Source organism: Cottoperca gobio, chromosome 20 (genome assembly GCF_900634415.1).
Source record: "Cottoperca gobio chromosome 20, fCotGob3.1, whole genome shotgun sequence".
Lineage (NCBI taxonomy): Eukaryota > Metazoa > Chordata > Actinopteri > Perciformes > Bovichtidae > Cottoperca > Cottoperca gobio.
The window spans coordinates 11118590-11140084 of NC_041374.1; the positions used below are offsets into that span (position 1 = coordinate 11118590).

The 21495-nt window shown below is 39.6% G+C and overlaps 1 protein-coding gene across 1 annotated transcript; it reads left to right on the forward strand.

Moving 5' to 3' along the window:
* Positions 1-17858: 17858 nt before the first annotated feature.
* Positions 17859-19712, forward strand: LOC115025593 (beta-1,4-galactosyltransferase 1-like). Its single transcript, XM_029457958.1, has 2 exons — positions 17859-18275; positions 18858-19712. Exons 1-2 carry the CDS (start codon positions 17910-17912, stop codon positions 19524-19526), a joined length of 1035 nt encoding a protein of 344 aa, XP_029313818.1. The 5' UTR covers positions 17859-17909; the 3' UTR covers positions 19527-19712.
* Positions 19713-21495: the final 1783 nt, after the last annotated feature.

Genomic DNA, 21495 nt, shown 5'->3' on the forward strand with positions numbered 1-21495 from the left:
TGCAGAAATGAAGCTCAGTATCAAAGTGGAGCCTTAGTCTTAGCTGTTGATTGTCTAAGAGCATAATTAATACAGCAACTAATCCAACATGCCATCTAGTCAACCCAGAAATGTCCAATCACATTTATTGCTTCAGCTGCGGTTTGAAGCCGCTCAAAGCCCGAGTCCACAGCTGAGGAGCTTTGAGACCATTGAGTGAGGCACTAATCATGACACCATTAGCTACGAAAACACTGGGAATTAGTCAGATGAGGAAAAGTTGTGCCTTTTCCACAGAGCTTTTGTTTAGTTAATTCCCTGTTGACAGCCAAGTGCTCCACTTGCCTGGAGAAAACTTCCTTGAGAGGGAAAGATTACTTTTTATCCCTAATTAAGGCAGCTTATTTGCATAGCTCACCAAGTCATAATATATGCTAATGTGCATTTACATTGGAGAGCGCTGCGTAGGCAGTTAATGTGGCCTAAATATGTCCATAAATATTATTTTCTAATGTTATTTTAAGCCTTATCATGCATCTTTTACATATTTCTTATGTTTACTATTTCTCCTCATGTTGTTGTAAGTGTCTTAGGTCTTGCTCAATTTCACTGAAGTATAGATTACTTACAGCAAGTCAAATGACATCTGCAATCAGAACATAATTCAAAACATGGCTGAAATCATTGATGTTTTAGGTCTGTGGTGGATGTGGTTGGGGTAAAATGTAAATGCTGTTGAGTGCTTGAGAAGAGGACAAGATAGTCAGGCCGATGTGATTGTGCGTGTGCGTGTGTGTTTGTGTGTGTGTTTGTGCGCGTCTGTGTTTACTTTGCCAGCAGAATATCCTGCAGACCAATCAACCACAAGGGAGGAACGTTTCAAATGATACCATGAAATGAGAGGAAGAATATCACAACTGTGTTTTCCGTGCATCTTTCATGGACTGCCAAAGGGAATGAACAAAATACTGATGCTTAACGAATGCAGCAATCGAGTAGTGCGGCTTGCCTCCTGCTAGCAGGTATGTGCAGTAAATCTCTGCCAACTGAAAAAGAGAAAAATAAAGCTTTTTATTAGTGGAAATGAAGGATGTTACGAGAACCGATACTCCGGTGCCAAAATAATGACAACGCGACGGTACTCGTTTTTCCACAGTACCACAGGTACCATAGGTACCATCAGGGCTTGAGGCCAACGATATCCCGTCGTCCCGGGGACGATAGAAAATGTGTTTGGGACGCAATAAACTCACTAATTGTAAGCTGTTAGCTGTTAGCAGGAAGTTCCATAGAGTTGCATTACGGTGCATTCAAGCTCTATTCAGTATAAATGTGTATTGGGTGAAGGTAAATTATAACATTATCATGATGTGTTCAAATGTAGTTTTGTAGAAATGTGTTTTTGGCATCTAGTCCAAAGGGGACCTGAGGACAGTCAGACAGGACCTGAATAGACCCGAGGACAGTCAGACACAATTGAAAATCCTGTCAACCTTCTGGGCCCAAATAGATAGTGAAGATCAACACTGGCAACAGCACAATACGCCCTCAATTAACGGGCTGTCACGGTGTACAATACACATTCAGTAGTCATCTTACGTGCACTCTCAATCTTGCATGCAAAACCCTATCCGACCTTAGACATTAGTGTAATTTGGATCCGGTATGATATCAGGTCTGGACTCATTAGGACCAAGAAGACCCTTAGAGACCTTCTAAGTACCCACGCCAAGCAATAAAAAGATACATTCTTCCAAATATGTTGGAGACAACCTGTAGCTGATCTTGTTTCTGTCCTGAATGGTACTGCAGCTTATGTGACAACCCATGTGTTCACACTTTTTGTAGATGTTTAAGGCTTTGGAATAAATCCATCCACACTTTTTCTCATAGAAGCAATATCCTACTATTTCAAAAACACATTAGTGGGGCATGGGTAAAGTTCCCCCGATCATCACCACAGAGACCTGAGGTTTAGTTCCCAGTATCAGTACAACAAACACATTACACAGTTAACATATGGCTGCCTACACCCTTCCAGACCCGTCCAGTTAGCTTTCATAAGGACTGCAATGCATAGTAAATTGGGCAACCAAATTGGTAGAACAAGGAGGAAAATACATACAAAATAAATTCAATTTGAAAAGAAAAATTGGGAGCACAGAATTGTGGGTTGTTTATACTAATTGACTCATCCTATTCATTCCTATGTCTCGATTCCGGCTGAAGTGAAGTGGATGCTCTCTCTCTGGTCATTTGCAAACCTCACTTATCTTTCCATGAGTGATTTCATTTGGCTTTGAGTGGTTTCGAGAGGAGAATAACACCAGATGAGGCCAACTTAAAAACCAGGCATCTCAGAATTTCCTGTCGTCCTTATGGATATTAAGTGTAGTGATCTCAAATGAGCAAGGCTCTCATCAGCTATTGCAAATGGTAAAAAACTGGGGCATTCTGTTTCTACACAAAGAAAGAGAAAAAGAGAGACAGAGATGGGGAGAGCAGCAAATGTGGTACATGAAAACAATAAGCACTTTCCTCTCAATCTGAGGTAGTGTGAGAAAGGTTTTCTGGTAATTGGCTTTGCCTAAAAGATGGGGAGATTGAAGAATGCAGCAAAGATGATGGAGAAAGAAGAACGGCCTTCATTTTACAGAAGATGGGGACAGCAGCACTAGAAAAACAGCCTACTGTTTTCTCCTCAAGTGCTCTCTCGTTTGATTACCCCTCCTGCCCTCCCCTCCACTTCTCTTCCTGCCTACGAGCGGTGATTTGTGTGCTTTCCTGTAGTATTTTGGATTCAACACCAAGAAGTCTGAGCCACAGGGGACAATGTGCACGCATCTGAGCGTGCGCATGTACATACCTGCAACTAAGAGCATATGCGTGCACCAGTCTCGATGAATGCCTACACAGAAGCGTGAACCCATGGCTGGAAACTTTTCAGTTTTCACCTATGTGGCCGAGTTGGAGACCGTATTCCATCTTCAGAGCACACGGCAGCACCATCGAATGAGTCACCCCTTTCATCTGCTTCCATTGCTCTCGGTTACTCCAGCTTCCACGCCTTGCCTAATGGATTTTCAAATGCAGGTACACGATTTCTTTCAAGACTTGACAGGCATTTTCCTTTGTGTTTAGAGATGGGGATCAGGCACTGAGTGGTTGGCTAGTCATGGTGTTGTTGAAAGATTCTGCATACAGAGTAGAAACATTTTCCCTAAACTTGTTTGAAATTTCATGTACATTTTCACAGCTGGTAATAAAAGCAAATCTGAAATACTCCTCTCTTTCTCTTATGTGCATGCTTTGTTTGTTTTGGGCTGTATATATTGAACAGAAGACTACATATAAAATGTGAGTCCGACAGAACTGGGCGATGATTGTTCAGGATCTTAGGAGAGGGGTCAGCTCAAACTTTATTTTCTCAAAATGTAAATACAATTAAAAAAACACTGGCAAAGCATGAAACACATTACTGATGTGACTCATTTAGGATCTACTGTAAGTTTATAAAAAAAAATAAAGATTTAAAGCTGAAGTGCATGCATAATGAGATGTTATGTTGCTATAAAATAATAATTTTGCTTTTGACTAACTACTCACAATTAAAAATGATTCGATTATGCTTAAAATGAAGTCATTATGGTCAGCATCAGATAAGTGACAAGCTGACTTGCAGTGCCAAATTCATGTTCTAACCTGGATGTAATTGACTGTGATTTCCAACTGCCCTCTCTGAGCCAGAACGGCAATGTCTCCTAATTAACTAGAGAGCAGTGACAGCCTGGTGCCACCTCCATTTGGTCCCCACTTGAAACGAGTGCCATGTCCTGAGGGTTCCTGTCAGACCTAGTGCACTGGGAATGGTATGACATGGTATGACATGTCCCTTCATGTCTCCATTCATCTCTCTCTCTCTCTCTCCCTGACAACTATGTTCTTCTAATCATGCTCAGGAAGAAAACGTAAGTGTGTTTGGCTGGAAGGAAGAAACAGACTGTGTCTACTGTACGAGAGAGAGAGAGAGAGAGAGAGAGAGAGAGAGAGAGAGAGAGAGAGAGAGAGAGAGAGAGAGAGAGAGAGGTCCGTAAGTCTATCGTCCTTACACTGTGGTTCATTATCTGCCTGGCCTGGAGAGTGATGTCTTTCTAAACCAGCACCAGGGCCTGCAGGCTGCCACCACCATCACACTTATTGCTGAACACACATCCGCTACATCCTTTATTACACACACACAATTAAAACCTTCAGAGCTTCTGAATGCGCACAGAGAAAAAAGATGGAATAAAGAGAGAGATATATATATACATACATACATACATACATACATACATACATACACACACACACACACACACACACACACACACACATTCAGAGTACTTAAGGACAAAAGGCAAGGAGCTGTCGCCCTAATACAAGGCTTGTGCGGGAGATAGAAAAAAGAAATATGAAGAAAATGTACAGTATGTGTCGTGGAGCAGCCATCTGGCAGATAGGAGCATGTCACTAATGAAACAGCTAGATTGGTAAAACCCCATTAATTGTGCTGAGGGCGATGAGGTTTAATTGAGAACAAGGCCCAGGTCACTCGGAGAAAGGCTGTTCAACATTTTTATGAAGCTAGAGGGGGAAAAAGATTACAGTGAGATAGACAATGGTGTTCTGGCTCATTTAAAGGGCAAGTCCAACCTTACACAGTATTGACGTAGCTCAGCAGTTGGATTAATACTTTTAAAGCTTTCAAAGCCTTTTAAATTCCTAATCTGTGCAAGTTTAATAAATTCCACTTTGAGAAATAAAACTAACCCAGTAGCAACGATAAGCTGCATGCTGGCTACATTGTGTTGCACCTTGTTGGATCTACGGCTAGGAAGAAGTGGAATAAACATTATATTCGTTTCAAAAATATGCCCAAAGAGAGAGACCACTGGCATCAGCATGTATGCACCACCAGCTTAATAAGCAGCACTACATGTCGTTTTCCCTTCACATATCACACTCTCCATTGTGTCAGAAAACTGACTCTGACCAGGCTCAGGTCACCGTCGCAACAGTAGGAACCAAGTCGGACCCCTGAAAGTATGAAATAATAATGAAAAGTTGTATCAGATCTATAAAACATGAAAACATTTTACACTCAGTCTGTGTAGATACATCCTTTCATATTTCTATCATCTCTTCAAGTTCATTTCTCAAGACTGAACTTCAGCGTACAATGGGCTTTAGGGCTCATTGTGATTCATTTATCGATTAAGTTGACTGAAATGAATGTTGATCAATGATAATCTCAGGCGGCAGTATTGATTTTAAGCAGTTATATGTAGTGTAGTAAAAAACTGGGGCATTTCTTTAGGAAAACTGCCAAAGACGCTGTCACTGTGAGCGGAGCAGCTACAGTGTGTCGTGGTGATATGCTGATGAAGCGTCATCTTATCTTTTAAGCTCGGAGAGACTCGTGTATCTTAAGACTGACCCGTATGAATAGCAAGTGAATTTAATTTTATGAAACAATTTTCTTTGAAAGACAGCGCCGCGCTTTCACTAAAAAACTACTGTGTGGCAGTTAATGGAGAGTTCTCTGTGAACTTAAGAGAGCAGGAGCTCAGCTTGATTTATTGAACGTCTCTGTCCTGGAAAGCCACCAACGACACTCCCCAGATATCCCATTTCTGTGCACCAACTTTGCAATTTAAATGAAATAACAAGTGATTATGAAAGAAGGAAGGAGTTCTATAGTTGCATTGTGTGGTTAAAAAGGCAAAACTACCATAAAGAGCCAATATGAATACAAATGTTGGGCAAATACAAAGTTCTGGTCTCTTATATCTTGTCACCTCTCCTTTCACTACTTTTTAATAAAAGCCAGAGCATCACTTTTAAGTTGAGACGTGTTGGAATTAAAAAATATATTTTTTTAAACATGGACAACCTGTAATTCTCACCACTTTTGTGACACATAGTAAACTGACGTCGGAACTTAAATTTAGCGGAAAGACTTTTGTCCATTTCTGACAACTGACTCTTGAAGTCCCCTCAATTACCCTTCACTAAACCTGGATTTACAGAAAGACATTTGTCACAAAAGTGCAAAAACATCCCTCTAGAGCAGAAGTATTTAGTGTGCTTTGCTAAATCTCTGTGCCACACTGCAGGATCCGTCTGGTAGTTTGAGGTGCATCACAATCAGCCTAATTGGACAGGTGTTTGCGAGCCATTATGATACTAAACCGTTGTGTCAGTAGAAGAGCCCCAAAACAGCACGATACCCCCAAAAACCTGCTGAAGGATTAGCTCCGTGGTTAAGATGGGAGAGAAGGCTTTTACGTGTCAGGGTTGAAAGAAATTAAGACGGGGGAGAGAGAAACACAGAGAGAAAGCGAGGGAGAGATTAAAGATGAGCAGCACTCTCAGTGTGTGGTAAGCCACAGTCAGCTGTTGTCAGACACCCCCGGTGGGAGTGTGTACCCCACACAGAGAAACAGAGACAGACATTAACACTCAACCTCAAATGACTCATTTACCTAAAGAAAAATATGCATAAAAAATATATACAGAGAACAGCTGCATGTGTATCCAATCGAAATATGTGGTGCAAAACTTAACTGTACATCTGAAGCTAAAATAGATCTTTATTATCGATTAATGTGTTATTTGTTTTATCTCATCAGTTAAAACAGTCAAAGACACCTCATTTAATGAATACAGGCTGAAACAGACAAAAGCAACAAATCCCCACATTTGAGAAACTGGAACCACAGAACGTTTGGCATTTTGAGGAATAACTCTCAAACTTAATCATTTATTAAATCACTTTCTGTTAATCGATTAATCAATCTCTTTAGTACTACTTGACTGTGGTGCACAACAGATCATTTGAGGTTCCATCATCCAGTATAAACCTTTTAATAATCAACAGAATGATGAATCACTTTAGCATTTAGAAACAAAGCCTCCTGATTTATTAGAGTCTACAAGTGACGGCCTTACAATGCAAGTAATGCAGGAGTCAACCTCAAGAGGGGAAAGGTCAAACTGGAAGATAGAAGTTCCCTCCTGAGGGATTTTAAACTGATCAGTAACACACTTAACTAAAGAGAGAGAGAGAGAGAGAGAGAGAGAGAGAGAGGCACACACACACACACACACACACACACACACACACACACACACACAATAACACATTTCTCCATCTTTTATTGGATGAGGCACACAAGCCTGGAGTGAGGCACTCAATGAATAGATCCTTATTGATTTCACTGTAGGGCCAATTCAGCCTCTCAACAACTCACACAGGCTACATCTCTGCTACTAGCAACTAATCCCTACCACACACACACACACACACACACACACACACACACGCACACAGCTCTCCTAAATGACCTCATGAAGTAGGGTGAGGCTCTTCACACATCTAGCAACAGTGGTGGAAACGGGGCAAAATAACCCCTCATTGATCGGTTGACGGCACCCAAAGGTTAACAAGGCAGCGTTCTCAGCGGGCTGAATGGCCCGAATAAGGTCCTGTTGGCAACCGATGAGCTGGTGAGAAACTCTCCGTACTTGAATGAGATGAGCTAATAGCTGGGGAGCAATTTCAAGCATTGGAGAGCGAGTCTTTTTCTTCTTCGTCCAACTCGTGCGTCTCGTTTGTTTGCTCACAGCTTTTGCCTTTGTTGAGTTTTACTCGGCCGAGTGATCTTACGTATGTCTCATTTCACTATTAATGGGACAGGTATTGATCAGATAACATATTCAGTATTACCTGTGAATCACAGGCTCTTATCCTGTTCCAGACCTACAACAATGCTGCCTTACTTTAACCATCAGCTTATTGTCAATGTGACATTTAACATCACTATAACCATAACCGTCATTTACTGAATATTGAAATCTGCAATGATACATTACTGTGAAACATTCTTTACATGCGTGTTTGTCTCTGGTAAAACAAGCATAATAATGTAGCATTGTTTTTATGACGGGTAGACTGTACAGTAATAACCTCACATAGAATTGAATGGATAACAAAGTGTACAACCTCCTAATATCACCACAATAGTCAAACCAAAGAAAATATTATTAATGCAGGAGAGTTTACAAAGTGAGTAACACTGTTTGGCTCGTGTGTTGGCTGCGAGTGATGCTGGAGATGATCTACACAGTAATGATGTGTTTGGGTCTTGGCAGAGGGAGGGTGTTGCCATCATATCATTTTCTACATGGATTGCATCACTGCTTTGCTATTTTTGCTTGGAAATTAACTCCAGTGGATTCTGTTATATTATGTTTTACACATAAAACAAATGTAAGGGCGACACAAACAGGGGGAAGACATCTCTGATGGTTATTGTATCATTTAACATGTATCACGGATAATTAAACTTGTACTATTTGAATCAAAGAAGTCAAATTCTTGGTGTTGAACGATATAATTTGTAGCGTGACTTCGCTGACTTTGTGAGAAATAAAACATAGATTCTGATTCCAGCTGATTACGTCTCTATCAGCTCATGATTGTCTGCATTTTCGGGGTATATTCGCCATAGTTTTCAAATTTAGTAATGTGTAATCACGCGCCCTGCAAGCAGCTTTTGTTCAGTCTTTGGCAGAACATTTTACATCTAATTCACCATTTTTTCATAGATTTAAATTCCATGGATTTCCAGGATGTATTCATTTCTTTGTGTGCGTGTGTGAGAACATGCTAGGGCATCTGTGAATTGTGTGTGTTTGCATGTATGTGTGTCACTAGGGTAATTAGGAATAGGAGGAAGGGAGAGATCAAAGCAGGCACTTTACACTCTCAGTTTCAGTTCTGATGCGAGTGTGAGTGTGTGAGTGTATGAGTGTGTGAGTGTGTGTGTGTGTGTGTGTGTGTGTGTGTGTGTGTGTGTGTGTGCTTGTGTGATGATCTCCTCCAAGCTTTGATGCAGTAAGCTCCGCCGGTTAATGTACTACGGATAAAAATACTACACCATGTAATCTGGCATTTATCCCTCGAGAGCAGAAGCCCAAAATGTGACACATGTCAAGAGGAAGGAGGTAGGGAAAGGGGAGAAAAAGAGAAAGCGGGGGGAGAAGAGGAGGAGTAAGGGAGGTAAGAGACCAAGAGACTGTATTTCTTCTTCTGCTCGGAGATGATTCAAAGATTGACAGAGATGCTTAACTGTGCAGAGCATTTTCACATTAATAATTAGAATTAATTCAGCACAGTAAAATACAAAGCTAAGACAGATACGCAGCTCCTCAGAGATGCATTGCAAGTTTGCTAGTACAGTCTGCAGAGTTATTGCAACACATCACAGGCGGCAAAGAAGCCCCATATTTTACATTTTATATATTTCTATATTAATTGTGACACACAATCGTTTTGCACACACCTCTAATCAGTTCAAAACATTAATTATTAAGGCAATAATAAGGCAGTAAACTTGCATTTTAAAAGATGAACATATCTTAATTCTATCTTCTGCTTCCCTATTCACTGTGTTTTTTTCTATTCCTATCTATACATTAGGTGCTGATGGACAGCCATACTGCTCGCACCATTTTGGGTCTTAATGCAGCTTTAAAAAACTATTTCTGCACGTGTGAAGCAGCCCTACTGGAACAACAAAGTGTGAAACCATCATGAGGACAAACAGCTGTACTACACCATGCTGGGGCATAGGATGCTGAACACACACACACACAAACACACACACACACACACACACACACACACACACACACACACACACACACACACACACACACACACACTCACACTGGCTGTATAGTGTGTAGACTACATCCTACTGCATAGTGTGTAGACTACATCCTACTGCTGTCCATGTCATAAGAAATGTGACTGGTAGATAGATTATAGTCTATGCGTTACAATGATATATGACGTTATGGTATTCTGTGTAGGTGACCAACGCTTTTATACTGTTCCATGTGTAAAATGGCAACAAAAAACATGGAAATATTGAAAGTGATTGAGTGATTGCATTTAGAAAGCTACCATTACTGCAATGCTATCATGCATTTTCCAACACTAGGGACATACACCTTTAAAAAAAAAAAAAAGCATGCATTATTAAATTACTGATCAGAATCAGGAGAACAAAGTCGATCAGGCCTTATTATTTATATACAATATGATACTCCAGAGCTTTAGAGTAAGCTACAATTGAAGCAGTGGTAAGAGAGACAGAGAGAAAGCATGGACACTAACAACCTACCGTACAAACATCTGAGATGAGGAAGGAGCACTGAACTGTACTTGCAGTAAATAGCCATTACAGCACAACACAGAGCACATTTGATCAAATGATACTTCAGCAAAGAGCAGGCTGTGTGTCAAACACTGTATGATGTCATCCAGAGAGACGAAGACGGAAGCAGAGAGAGGACAATAACAAGTGAACACAACACACACAATAACAACAACACGTCAACATGGTCCACCGACACCACGAGACTGTTTCTAGTTAGCAACACAGCAAGAGCCCAAATGAAACCCATGAAATAATTGATACAGGGAGTTCCTTACCTTTTAGAGGAGATGTACTCTGGGTATTCTTAGCAGCAGGATGTTCCTCTCAGGTCGGATGAATCCACCTTTCGGAGCTTCTCACTCAAAGTGTAGTAAAGTTAACATTTACGTGTTGTATTCGGTCTTCTTGCATGGCACTTGCTGAAGCGTCACAAATGTATTCAGTTTTAGAAACGCTCGCGTGTCCCTTTTTATTCCATCCATATATTTTGCTGTGTCCTTCTTTCTCCTGTAATCCTCCACGAAGCTAGCAGCGATAGCCCAACTCTGACCCCGGCATGACCTATACCCTCACGGAGAAACTTTTTAAAATTATTATTATTATTATTATTATTATTCTCGTACCAGAAAACAACAACGCATTTATCGTTCATTAATTTTCCATTAAATAGGATCTGTTAAATGTTCAAGTAACTCATGCTAGCGAAGAACGACAGAATGGAAAGCAGCATTAATGAACTAATTACTTTCACCTCTTTCTGGTAGGAAGTCAACATGCTTTGAAAATGGCCTCAAACTAAGTAATCACTACATAAAACAAATTAAAACATTAGTAATTATGATAATAAGGTAGGTTCTGCTTTCACCAAAAAGGGAAAGTTGTTTCCATTAAACTATTTCAAGAAATAATTTGACTACACTTTTCTTGAGTTGGATGAAAAGCCATGTTTGTAAGCTTACAAAAATGTGAAATAGGCAGCCTGACCCTTTGCAAAGTAACAAGATCCGCCCACTTGCAAGTTTAAAGAAACCCACACATAAGTAAAAATGTGAACACAGACCACTTGAGCTCCACACAGGGCAATCCTCTATGCTTCAAAGCCAGAACCTTTTTGCTATGAGGCAATGTTAATTTGTAGTATTGTGATTTCCACAGCAGTTTTTGGAATTTCATTAAAGCAACACCTAAAATGAGATTTTAGAAAACAAGCTCAGGTATTTCAATATCCAGAATCATTTATTTATCGTACCAAAGAAGGTTTTTCTTAGGACTGCCTTCAAGGTCTGTCTTTGCATTCGATGAAACTTTCATCTAACGAGAGAAAAACATCTTAGCAATGTTGTTTGTACATATTGGCCTAAAGTCAACTGCAACTATTACATCAAATTCAAAGTGAATGACGGTGTTGCTGAATAGATGTTCTCGTTCAGCACGGGAGAACAGGGAGGATCACGTTTTAAAATGGTGGCAGGCGAATAAATGAGCATGGAAGGAAGTCTATCTACCTGAGATAGAAAGGACCTGCGCTAATGAAGAGAGAAATGAGTGAACGAGTGTGTGAGTGAGCGAGACAGCTAGTGTGTGGGTGTTTGAGGAAGCAAGTGTGTGACTGAGCGAACAAGTGAGGGAGAGTGAGCCTCTACAGAGCTACCTATCAGGGATGGGAGAAGAAGATAGTTAGGTGTGAAGACCATACGTCAACGGACCCTAATTGAGCGCTTCTCCTTCGTTCTCCACTTGCCACTGACACATCGCCCCGAGGCCTATTGGGAGAACGTCGGCTTCAACGTCGCGATGGATGATAAGGGGCGCAGAGGATGGTGCTTGTCGGTTCTCGCCCCCCAGCCCTGTGACTTCAGGCTGATGGTTCTCCAACTTTTGAAGAACTGAATTTGCCAACTCAGCTTTCTCTCTTAAACACTGCAAATGGTTGTGGCCTGGAGGCTGGAGGGGCAGAGTTGTGACCACAAAATTGCATCAAATACCTGCACAGGCTGTAAAAACCCGTGCAAGCGAGGGGAAGAATGACTCTCGAGCAAGGCACTTAACCTGGAATGCTAGTAGAGTTAATGGAAAAGATAATCCAGAGGTGTGTGTACCCGCGTAAGTAAAGGATATTATGTGTGACACATGAATTTCAAAACATAAACTAGATGTATTCACCTTCTAAGAACAGATGTCATATTCCCAGTTGGAGTATATATATCTTATTCTTCTTGTGTTTTAAGTGGCAATCTTTGTGAAGAGGGTTGAGGTTCCAAATAGCTCTTTGTGAGCTCTTAACTTGTCAGACCACCATCGGTTCTGTGAGAAAGTACGAGTCTTACGCACACTGGAACTTACCCAGTACACACGGCTTGTTTTGTGCCAGTGTTGGTTTTATTTTCTATATTACTGTTGAGTTATTTGCTCAAACTAAAATAGGGTTTATTTTGACCCAGTGTCAGACACAGCAAACTCATGTTGTATCTTAAAACTGTGGCAAATGTATAGTTAATCATTGTTTCGGGGTAAATAACCCAACAGGGATGTAAAAACTAGCTATTATTAACACATTTTTACAATTTGTCTACCCATGGGAAATAAGTAAAGTTAATCCAGTGTTTCAATAAGGGTTAATTTAAACAACATTAAACTCTGCTGATCATGATCAATATAACTTTGCGTTACATTTAAACTGATACCTGATACAAGAGGTTTAATAAGCAGCAAGGCTTTTCAAAAAAGAGACATTTAATAGATTTATTTGGTTATTTTAGCTTCAAATACAGTTTGATACATTTCTACCATTTTGCGGCTACGGAATAAAAGCTTTGGAACCCAAATGCTGAATACATCATAAAACAGATTTTGTCAGACCATTTGAGCAATGAGAAGCAGGTGGAGTGCAGAGTGAGGTTGAGAGGTGTGCACACACACACACACACACACAAACTGCTGCTTTGTTCCCCCGGGTAGACCATGGAGCCGTCAAAACCACTCTGATTCTGAATTAGCTCTGATTGGCTGTCATTGCAGTGCGTCCCACACAGCTGAGACCACTCAAAAAAAACACACACACACACAAACACACACACACACACAACACATACACACACACACACACACACACACACACACACACACACACACACACACACCGCACACACAAACACACACTCTGCTTTTATGGTCTGGGCATCATGTTTCACTAAACTGCTGAGTTCTCTTTGCTGTAACTAGGGCTGTTTTAAGAGCTGTGGTTGAGTATAATGTGCATGTATGTGTCCGTGTGTGTGTGTGTGTGTGTGTGTGTGTGTGTGTATGTGTGTGTATGTGTGTGTGTGTGTGTGTGTGTGTGTGTGTGTGTGTTCACATCCGTCTACATGACTGCAGTAAATGCATGCTTTCAATGTATTCAGATTTGTTGTACTGTATCATGATAACTTTGGATATTCTCTGAGAGTACTAGGCCAAAAACATTTTGACATTTTGCGCTACAAAAATCTACAAAAACACGGTACATATACATATTGTGAAATAATGCCTTGTTCCTTGTCCACCACTGGTATCGTTATTCTATTCTTAGCACCCTTGTGGTCTCGGCCAACTGTAAAGACCAGAGCTATTTACCATCATTTCAGTATTAAATAGATGAAGTGTGACTCATATGAACATAAAGTGTGAGAAAGTCCTGGTATTTGCAGAAATGAACAGCATCTGCAAGTATGTGGTACTGAGTTACACTGTCCTGCACTGATTCACTAAAGCCCACTCATAAACTGCTACTCAACAGAGAGTAAAGGAAAGCACTTGTTTTAACATTCTACTCATCTAGTTATTAAGGAATTACACAGGTTTTCCCTTAAATGTCGCTCTGATACCACAAGCATGCATGCTAAGTAAAATGCAGGGCCAAAAACAGCAGACCCGTCCACCTCCAGGGGGATGCCACAGTGCCAGCTAAGATTTGTGTGGCTAAATCAGCAGGGGTTTACCGGTCTTGCTTGCTCAGTCTAGGTTGGATGTCTCTCCAACCAGCGTACTTCTCTGGTTACAAATATGTCTCGTAAGCATCATTCTTGTTCTAAAATTCAAGTTGGTGGAAGCAGCAAAAATAAGCAAAAGAGAAAATGGGAGAAGTTGTAAAAATGTTCATACCAAAGCTGGATTCCAGATATAAAGGCCTCAGGATCAAGTTTCTCTACAAACAGCAGCACATTTATCCAAAAGTGTGCGGTTAAGAAACGAAAGCAGAATTCTCTTAGAAAGAGACACGCATGTGTAGTAACGTGCAGAAACACACTCATTAATGCACGAGTGTGTGTGTGTGTGTGTGTGTGTGTGTGTGCGTGTGTGTGTGTGTGTGTGTGTGTGTGTGTGTGTGTGTGTGTGTGTGTGTGTGTGTGTGTGTGTGCCACGGCTCTGTAATCTCAGAAAGAAACTTCCCTTCTAGTAGTGTGTGGCTCTTCTTCATAGGCGATACATGAGTACCCTCTAGTGGTAATATAGAGAACTGCACTGCTGATATCAATAGGTAAACTTGGCATACATTATAAGATACTGTACATTGTACAACAAATAACCCTGCGTGTTCTCACTGGTGCTTTGGTTACTGTAGTTTAAAACAGCTCTGTTTGCACAGATTTTATTGTATTGACCAGTTTTCCACCTTATATTTACACAAAATGTGTAATCTTTAAATTATTAAATAGATCCTCATCACAGTCCTTCACACATCTACCACAAACCGCTGATAAAATGTCTGAGACTGGAAAAGTACTGGTTTATTATTATAGTTTTGAGGAGTTTAAAAGTTCAGCTCCTATGGTTGCTTTAAGAACACTTTTAGACAGAATTATGCTCTAAGCAAACATGTAACATCTTGGTTGGCACTTCAGGCTATTTTTCAGCCCTGAGAACTCAAGTTGAGTCGAGTGCCAACATCAACATATTAACCATGTATATCACATAACTGAAGCAGTAATGAAAACAAAAAGGAATCCCCTTGGGGAACACGATGAACCACAGTAAATGGTTTAAACAGGGAAATAGGGGACAAAGGAACATCTCCATCAAAGTCCTGGGAAAATGTAAGAGAATGTGGGAACATTTGCTTATTTTTTAACCCTTCCTGCCACAGCATTGTTAGTTACGCTGCCTAAAGCCTCGGCTTACATAAATAGAATTAGCTGCTGGGTAGAATCTGTACCACGGGAATACATTGTTAGCCCCACTTAGCCTTAGAATGATACGCAAGGGCAAACTATGTATTTCTGGTGGTGAAGAAAATCCCCATTGTTTCTCCTTTGTTGTGTTGTCACAGGATCTAAACTAAACTAAAAATACACAGTCTGAAAAAAACAGTCAATAGGCAGGACGACACCGACTGTCTTACTTTCAGCTGTCTACAACCTCACTGAAATGATGACACAGCTCTTTCAAGATTAGATTTATTTTAGAAAAGCCTTCCCAAGGTACTCATTTGAGTTTAAATTACTAACTTTGTTCATGTCAACCAGGACAAAACTTATATTTAAATGAGAAGTTGATTAAAAGAAAATTCAATCCACACTTAAAATCCATCGCGGTTCATGGAATGTATGAAGCTGCACGAGCAGAGATGTATTATCTCTATCTAGTTGTTAGCAGCGATGTACGTTACTGTTTATGACACATTATGTTTTATTCAGGACACATTGAATGAAGCACAGCGACCTTAAAACATGTTTAAAATGACACAAATGCCACTACGGGTCACTATTTGTAGGGTTCAGGGATGTACAGTTTTTCTCATTAGCTTAAACACATTTGTCCATTCAGACGTTACATTTTCTAAACAGTTCACTCACAGATCTAAACAGAAAGTAGTTTGCAAAATGCTCTAACACTCACAAAACATTCAAAACATGCAACAAAAGCAAATATTTCCATCAAACAACACAACTTGTGGTCAAATTAATATGTTATTGTAATCAATATTACACAGCTCTCAGTGTGAACCGGTTCAACCTTGATGTGTGCTTTGTGCCTGTGCCATTAGTTGATACATAGGTATAGTATGTGCACAAAAAATGCAATCGAGCATATCACATAATTAATTGTATTCTTTTCTCCAAAGATGATTTTTACTAGAGACACCAAACCCCGCTGCACTCTGCACATGCACCTCTTACACTGCGTTGAAACACTGTGAGGTGGTAATACAGATCAAGTGGATCCCAGTTTCTTCGTGCCACTAGGTGTCACTATTTGTACAGTTTATAACCTGCTGCACATTTGGTTAACCTGAGTTCCTGAGTGTAATGTATTATGTGTTCAGTATTACTTGTGTGGCCTTCAGTGTGTCCGGGTTTGTAATTACTTGTGGTTTATGTGTGGCTGCAAACAGCTGTGGATACTTAACCCGTTCAATCAACACGTTGAAATAACATGAGCAATATTATAAATACATTAGAAAGAAAACATGACTTGCATATTATGTTTTGTGCAAATCAAAAGCTCACAAGGCTCTAGAATGTAGTAATGTGAGAAACAACTTCCAACCTGCACGTGTCAACTTCTCCACAGCAGCCCTTGTTTATTTGACTTTGTTCCGCATTTGTTTGTGTTAGTTGAAATATTTTCATGCTAGGGGACACGGTCACATGGTTGTAACACTGGCTGCTTTGTGTTCAATGGGAAGTTTGTGTACTGATGTAACATGTATCTCCTTACTGCATGTGTTCATGTCTCACCCTAAAAGCAAAACACTGTATTTTTTGTATATTCATCATACCTTCCAGTTCAATAGCACACCTGCACCATGTGTGTATGCAGGGAGGTGGTCCTTTTATCCACACTGAAACTGAAATACATGTCAAACCTCACCCTCCATTTCACTCTCAGGTGCAGAATGTGTGAAACATGCAAATATCCATGTAAAACCTAATATAGGATAGTGTGGTGTGGTTTTCTATCAACCGATGTAACCTGCATTATGCCTGTGACTGCTGTTAACTAATCCATGTGAGTTTAACACAATATAAAATCTAATCTAAAAACTTCCTGCTAAACTGGAACCACTGTAAACATCAGTGAAAGGATAGCTCCTGCTTCAAACTAAGTAAAGTTGGGTGTGATGGGGAAAGTAACACCCTTCCCTTTTGTCTGCATTCTCGTCGGACCAGTTTTATTTGAATGGTACTCTCGTTACTGACAGATAAATATGAAATGCAGTGTAGAACATTTACAAGTGACATTCCACAAGAGAGATTTACTTTACAGGAAGAATAACTATTGCTCTATTATTTAAAGTAGTAATACTGTATTTTTTTTGTCTTAGTACAGTACTTTTCTTTTTAGTTGTGGCATATAGAAGAACATCAGTCTAAAAGTACTTGGTAGATATTACAATATACAATATAATATAATATACTATATATAATATGTAATATGTAATATACAAATTAAAGTAACACTGTCATTGGATTGTGAGAAAGGGCAGAGGAAACAAGTGTAACAAGTGTTAATTATTAACAACAGGTGTGCCCAACCTGATCAGATGACGTAGATAACAAGGCCGCTCCCACATTGCTCTTGTTTAGTTTGGAACACCTTTGACTTGCAAAGTGAAATGCAGGTAGCAGAGCTGCAGGAGAGCTGTTGAGGGGACGGTGCTCAACTTCAGGAGGAGCAAAGATGTTGAAAAAACTCTTTAAAATCCTGTCGCTTTTTGCCTTTTTCAGTGTGGCATGTTTAGTTGTGTTTGTATACTACAGCAAAGAAGACAGCTTTAAGAATGTAAAGCCTTATGATGGAGAGAATGGAACCGACAGACTTCCACTGAAGACTGAAGTCCGAAATGCCAGCCAAGCAGAGACAGAGATGACACCCACTCCAAACAAGACTCAGGCACCGTGTCCTGACACCCCTCCCAATCTAGTGGGTGTCCTCCATGTGGACTTTAATTCTAAAAGGAATCTGGATGAGGTGAGAAAGGAGCTCGGTTCTCTTCTTCAGGAAGGAGGAAGGTACAAGCCACCAGACTGTGTCGCCAAACAGAAGGTAGGATCATTTGTTTACAGAATAATGTTTACTATGATTTTAGATACTTGACATCTATTTCAAAAACGGAAGTTAGGAACTTAAGTGACGAATGTCATATACATAATATTAGTGTAAAAAAGAAAACTGTTATTTATGTTATCTTTAGTGGTGTTTTTGTTCGTGTATTTGTCATTCAGTGTTATGCATGTCTGAAATAAAGTTATATTTTTCAAATGTTCAAATTTCTCTTTTCTTTTAATAAAAAATAATAATCTGAATGAGATCCAAAGATTAAACAGAGAGGACACATATAGGCGACTTTATAAGTTCCATATGAACTCACTTAAAGGTGCATTGTGTAAGATATAGGCACAGTCTTTATTTAAAAGTGTTACATTATCAACAGAATGTAAAGAAGTAACAGTTTTGACATTATGTTAAAGTAGCATTTTGGGGAAATATCCACTGAACTGAGCATGCTAAGCAGCCGGCCCGTCCTGTCTGTAACACTTGTCCCTCGAGAGGCGATAGTGAGTCGCTGTTCTTCTACTGATTCTCTCTATTTATGTTAATGCAAACTTTCTTATTTCTTCTGCGTAGGTGGCAATCATCATCGCATTCCGAAATCGGCACGAGCACCTCAACCATTGGCTGCATTATCTCCATCCTATCCTGATGCGACAGCAGCTGGACTACAGAGTGTATATCATTAACCAGGATGGAGAGGGAGTGTTCAACCGGGCTAAACTGATGAATGTGGGCTACGTGGAGGCACTGAAGGAATACGATTTTGAGTGCTTCGTCTTCTCTGACATAGATTTAGTTCCTATAGATGACCGGAACCTCTACAGATGCTTTGAGAATCCCCGACACTTGGCCGTGGGTATGGACAAATTTAACTTCCATTTACCCTACAATGGGTTCTTTGGTGGGGTTTCTTCATTGTCTAAGAAACAATACTTGAAAATAAACGGTTTCCCAAACACTTACTGGGGCTGGGGGGGCGAGGACGACGATATCTACAAACGAATTATCTTCCGTGGAATGTCCATTTCTCGACCGAACACAGTGACAGGAAGGTACAAGATGATCAAACATTCGAGGGACTTGCACAATGAGCAGAATCCAAATAATCCTGGAAAACTGAGCCACACACGTCAGACCATGGATACCGATGGGATTAATACCCTCAAATACACAGTCAAGGAGATTGTGCATGATACATTGTACACTTATATCAATGTGGATATTGACGCTCCGTTACACTGAAGGATGGAACCTGTGAAACTGGAAATGCTATTAAATCATTGGTGGTTTCAGTGTGTGTGTGTGGTGTCTGCATGGGTGTGTGTGTGTGCATACGTTTTAAATATGTACAGAGATTAGTTACAGTTTCTCTCGCAATCCTCAAATGACAATCGTTACCGTCAAATAAAACATGTGAAGGTAACACTTTATAATAACCATCATTAATAAATGCTAAATCTTAGTTAATATTTATTTTAATGTTAACAAACAATACATTAATAATTAATAATGTTTACTAGTTATTAGTAATGCTATATTTGTTATTTTATCAGTTTGTTGTTGCAAACATTTTATATTCTATGTAAAGCATTTGTAAACCTTTGATACAATATATCATTTATAAACGTATTATTTTTTATTCGTAAAATAACTACTAACTAAAGCTTAAGTACCAATCAATTAACCTTTCATATAAGATGGTTATTATACAGTGTTACTTTAAATGAACCTGTGACAGCAGTCAAAGGGAATATGGTGGTTTGAACATCTGGACACATCCAGTTTATTTATGTGTTGCAAGACAAAACTTCGGATCGGATAACACGCCAGACAAGTGTCTTTATTTCTACACAATATTTTCTAAATGTCATGATTATGTATTGAGATATCTTTACTGTACAATGTAACAACATTATATTTTTGTACTTCAGTTTACTGTAGCTGCTCACTGAATATGAATTTATTTGGTGGCAGTGTTGCACAGGTGCACTGCTTTAAGCTAATGATGGCCTTTTGCGATGAAGTAGCGTTCTGCACAACTGATGTCGCGATTGTACCTTTGTTTATGAATTGTGACAAAGTTTTAGAAAATGAAGCGATTGAGAAGAACTGCAGTGACACTTATGCCCACTGAGCTTCCCTGTGAACGTACATTGTGCTTGAAAGCTTAAATAACACAAACATTATATGCTCAGCAGATCTATGTGTAGTCTTTATAGAACACACTGTTACAGAATCCCAGTCAGTTATGGGTATTATCTTTACTGGAGTGTATTTAGTTCTGCTAACATAAGACTTCTTGTATTACTGTGTTGGCTCATATCAGGTCACTTGCATTAGAAACTCTGCTGCAACCAAAGTGAACACAAACACATCCACAGAAGAAATTAGATCTGAGAGCAACACTGTGACAGTAACATAACAAGCACACTGCTTATTACAGTTACATGTTAAAACAACCAAGACTTTGTTTTAACTTTAAGTGAATCAAAGTCACTCACATAACAACTGAAACATTTGGTAAAATTATAATATAAATAGTTGTTTATGCTGTTTTATCTTTTATCAAATGAAAATGCTCTTTAATACGTAGGATCCCAAATTATTAAATATGTTTAAGAAAAGAAGGGAGAGACAGACAAAAGGCGTTTCAACTAAAGGGAACTTGAGATCCTCGTATTATTTTTGCATTTTCACAATCCAACACATAAGATGTTTGTTTGTCCCGTGGCCCACTTCACATCCAAGGGTTCCAAAAGTTTGGGCACCCCTGCTAGAGACTCGGGTGAAGTGAGGGAGTATTTAAGTCTTCTCCCTTGCTGGTTTTGTTTCTCCCTCCCTGCAAGTAAATTTTCCGGTAAAAGGTAGAAGTGGATGCCTCAGGGGTTAGAGAATCATGCAAAAAAACTCTTTAAAGAGAGTTTTACAGCCCAGAATAAACACAAACATAAACACATGTAGTGTTCCCACCAGCACACCCAAACTCTTATTGCATTTTTCAGCTTTTTTCTTTTTTTTTTAATAATAACACATGTCAACATGTGTTATTATTTCTGTCATCTGACATGACGTACAATGTGTTTCAATATGCATTGTATTAAATCATAAAATCCCCTCTAAGCATGAGCCATATTATTTTGAAGTATTGTTGTTCTAGTAAATAAGAGGCACAACACACTTTGAGTGGGATATTAACTTGTGTTAATGATGA

What these genes read in the sequence shown, in the direction of transcription:
- LOC115025593 (XM_029457958.1), top strand. Translation starts at nt 17,910, where the DNA reads ATGTTGAAAAAACTCTTTAAAATCCTGTCGCTTTTTGCCTTTTTCAGT. An exon ending in ACTGTGTCGCCAAACAGAAG is followed by an intron (nt 18,276 to 18,857) that starts GTAGGATCATTT and finishes TCTTCTGCGTAG; the next exon opens with GTGGCAATCATCATCGCATT.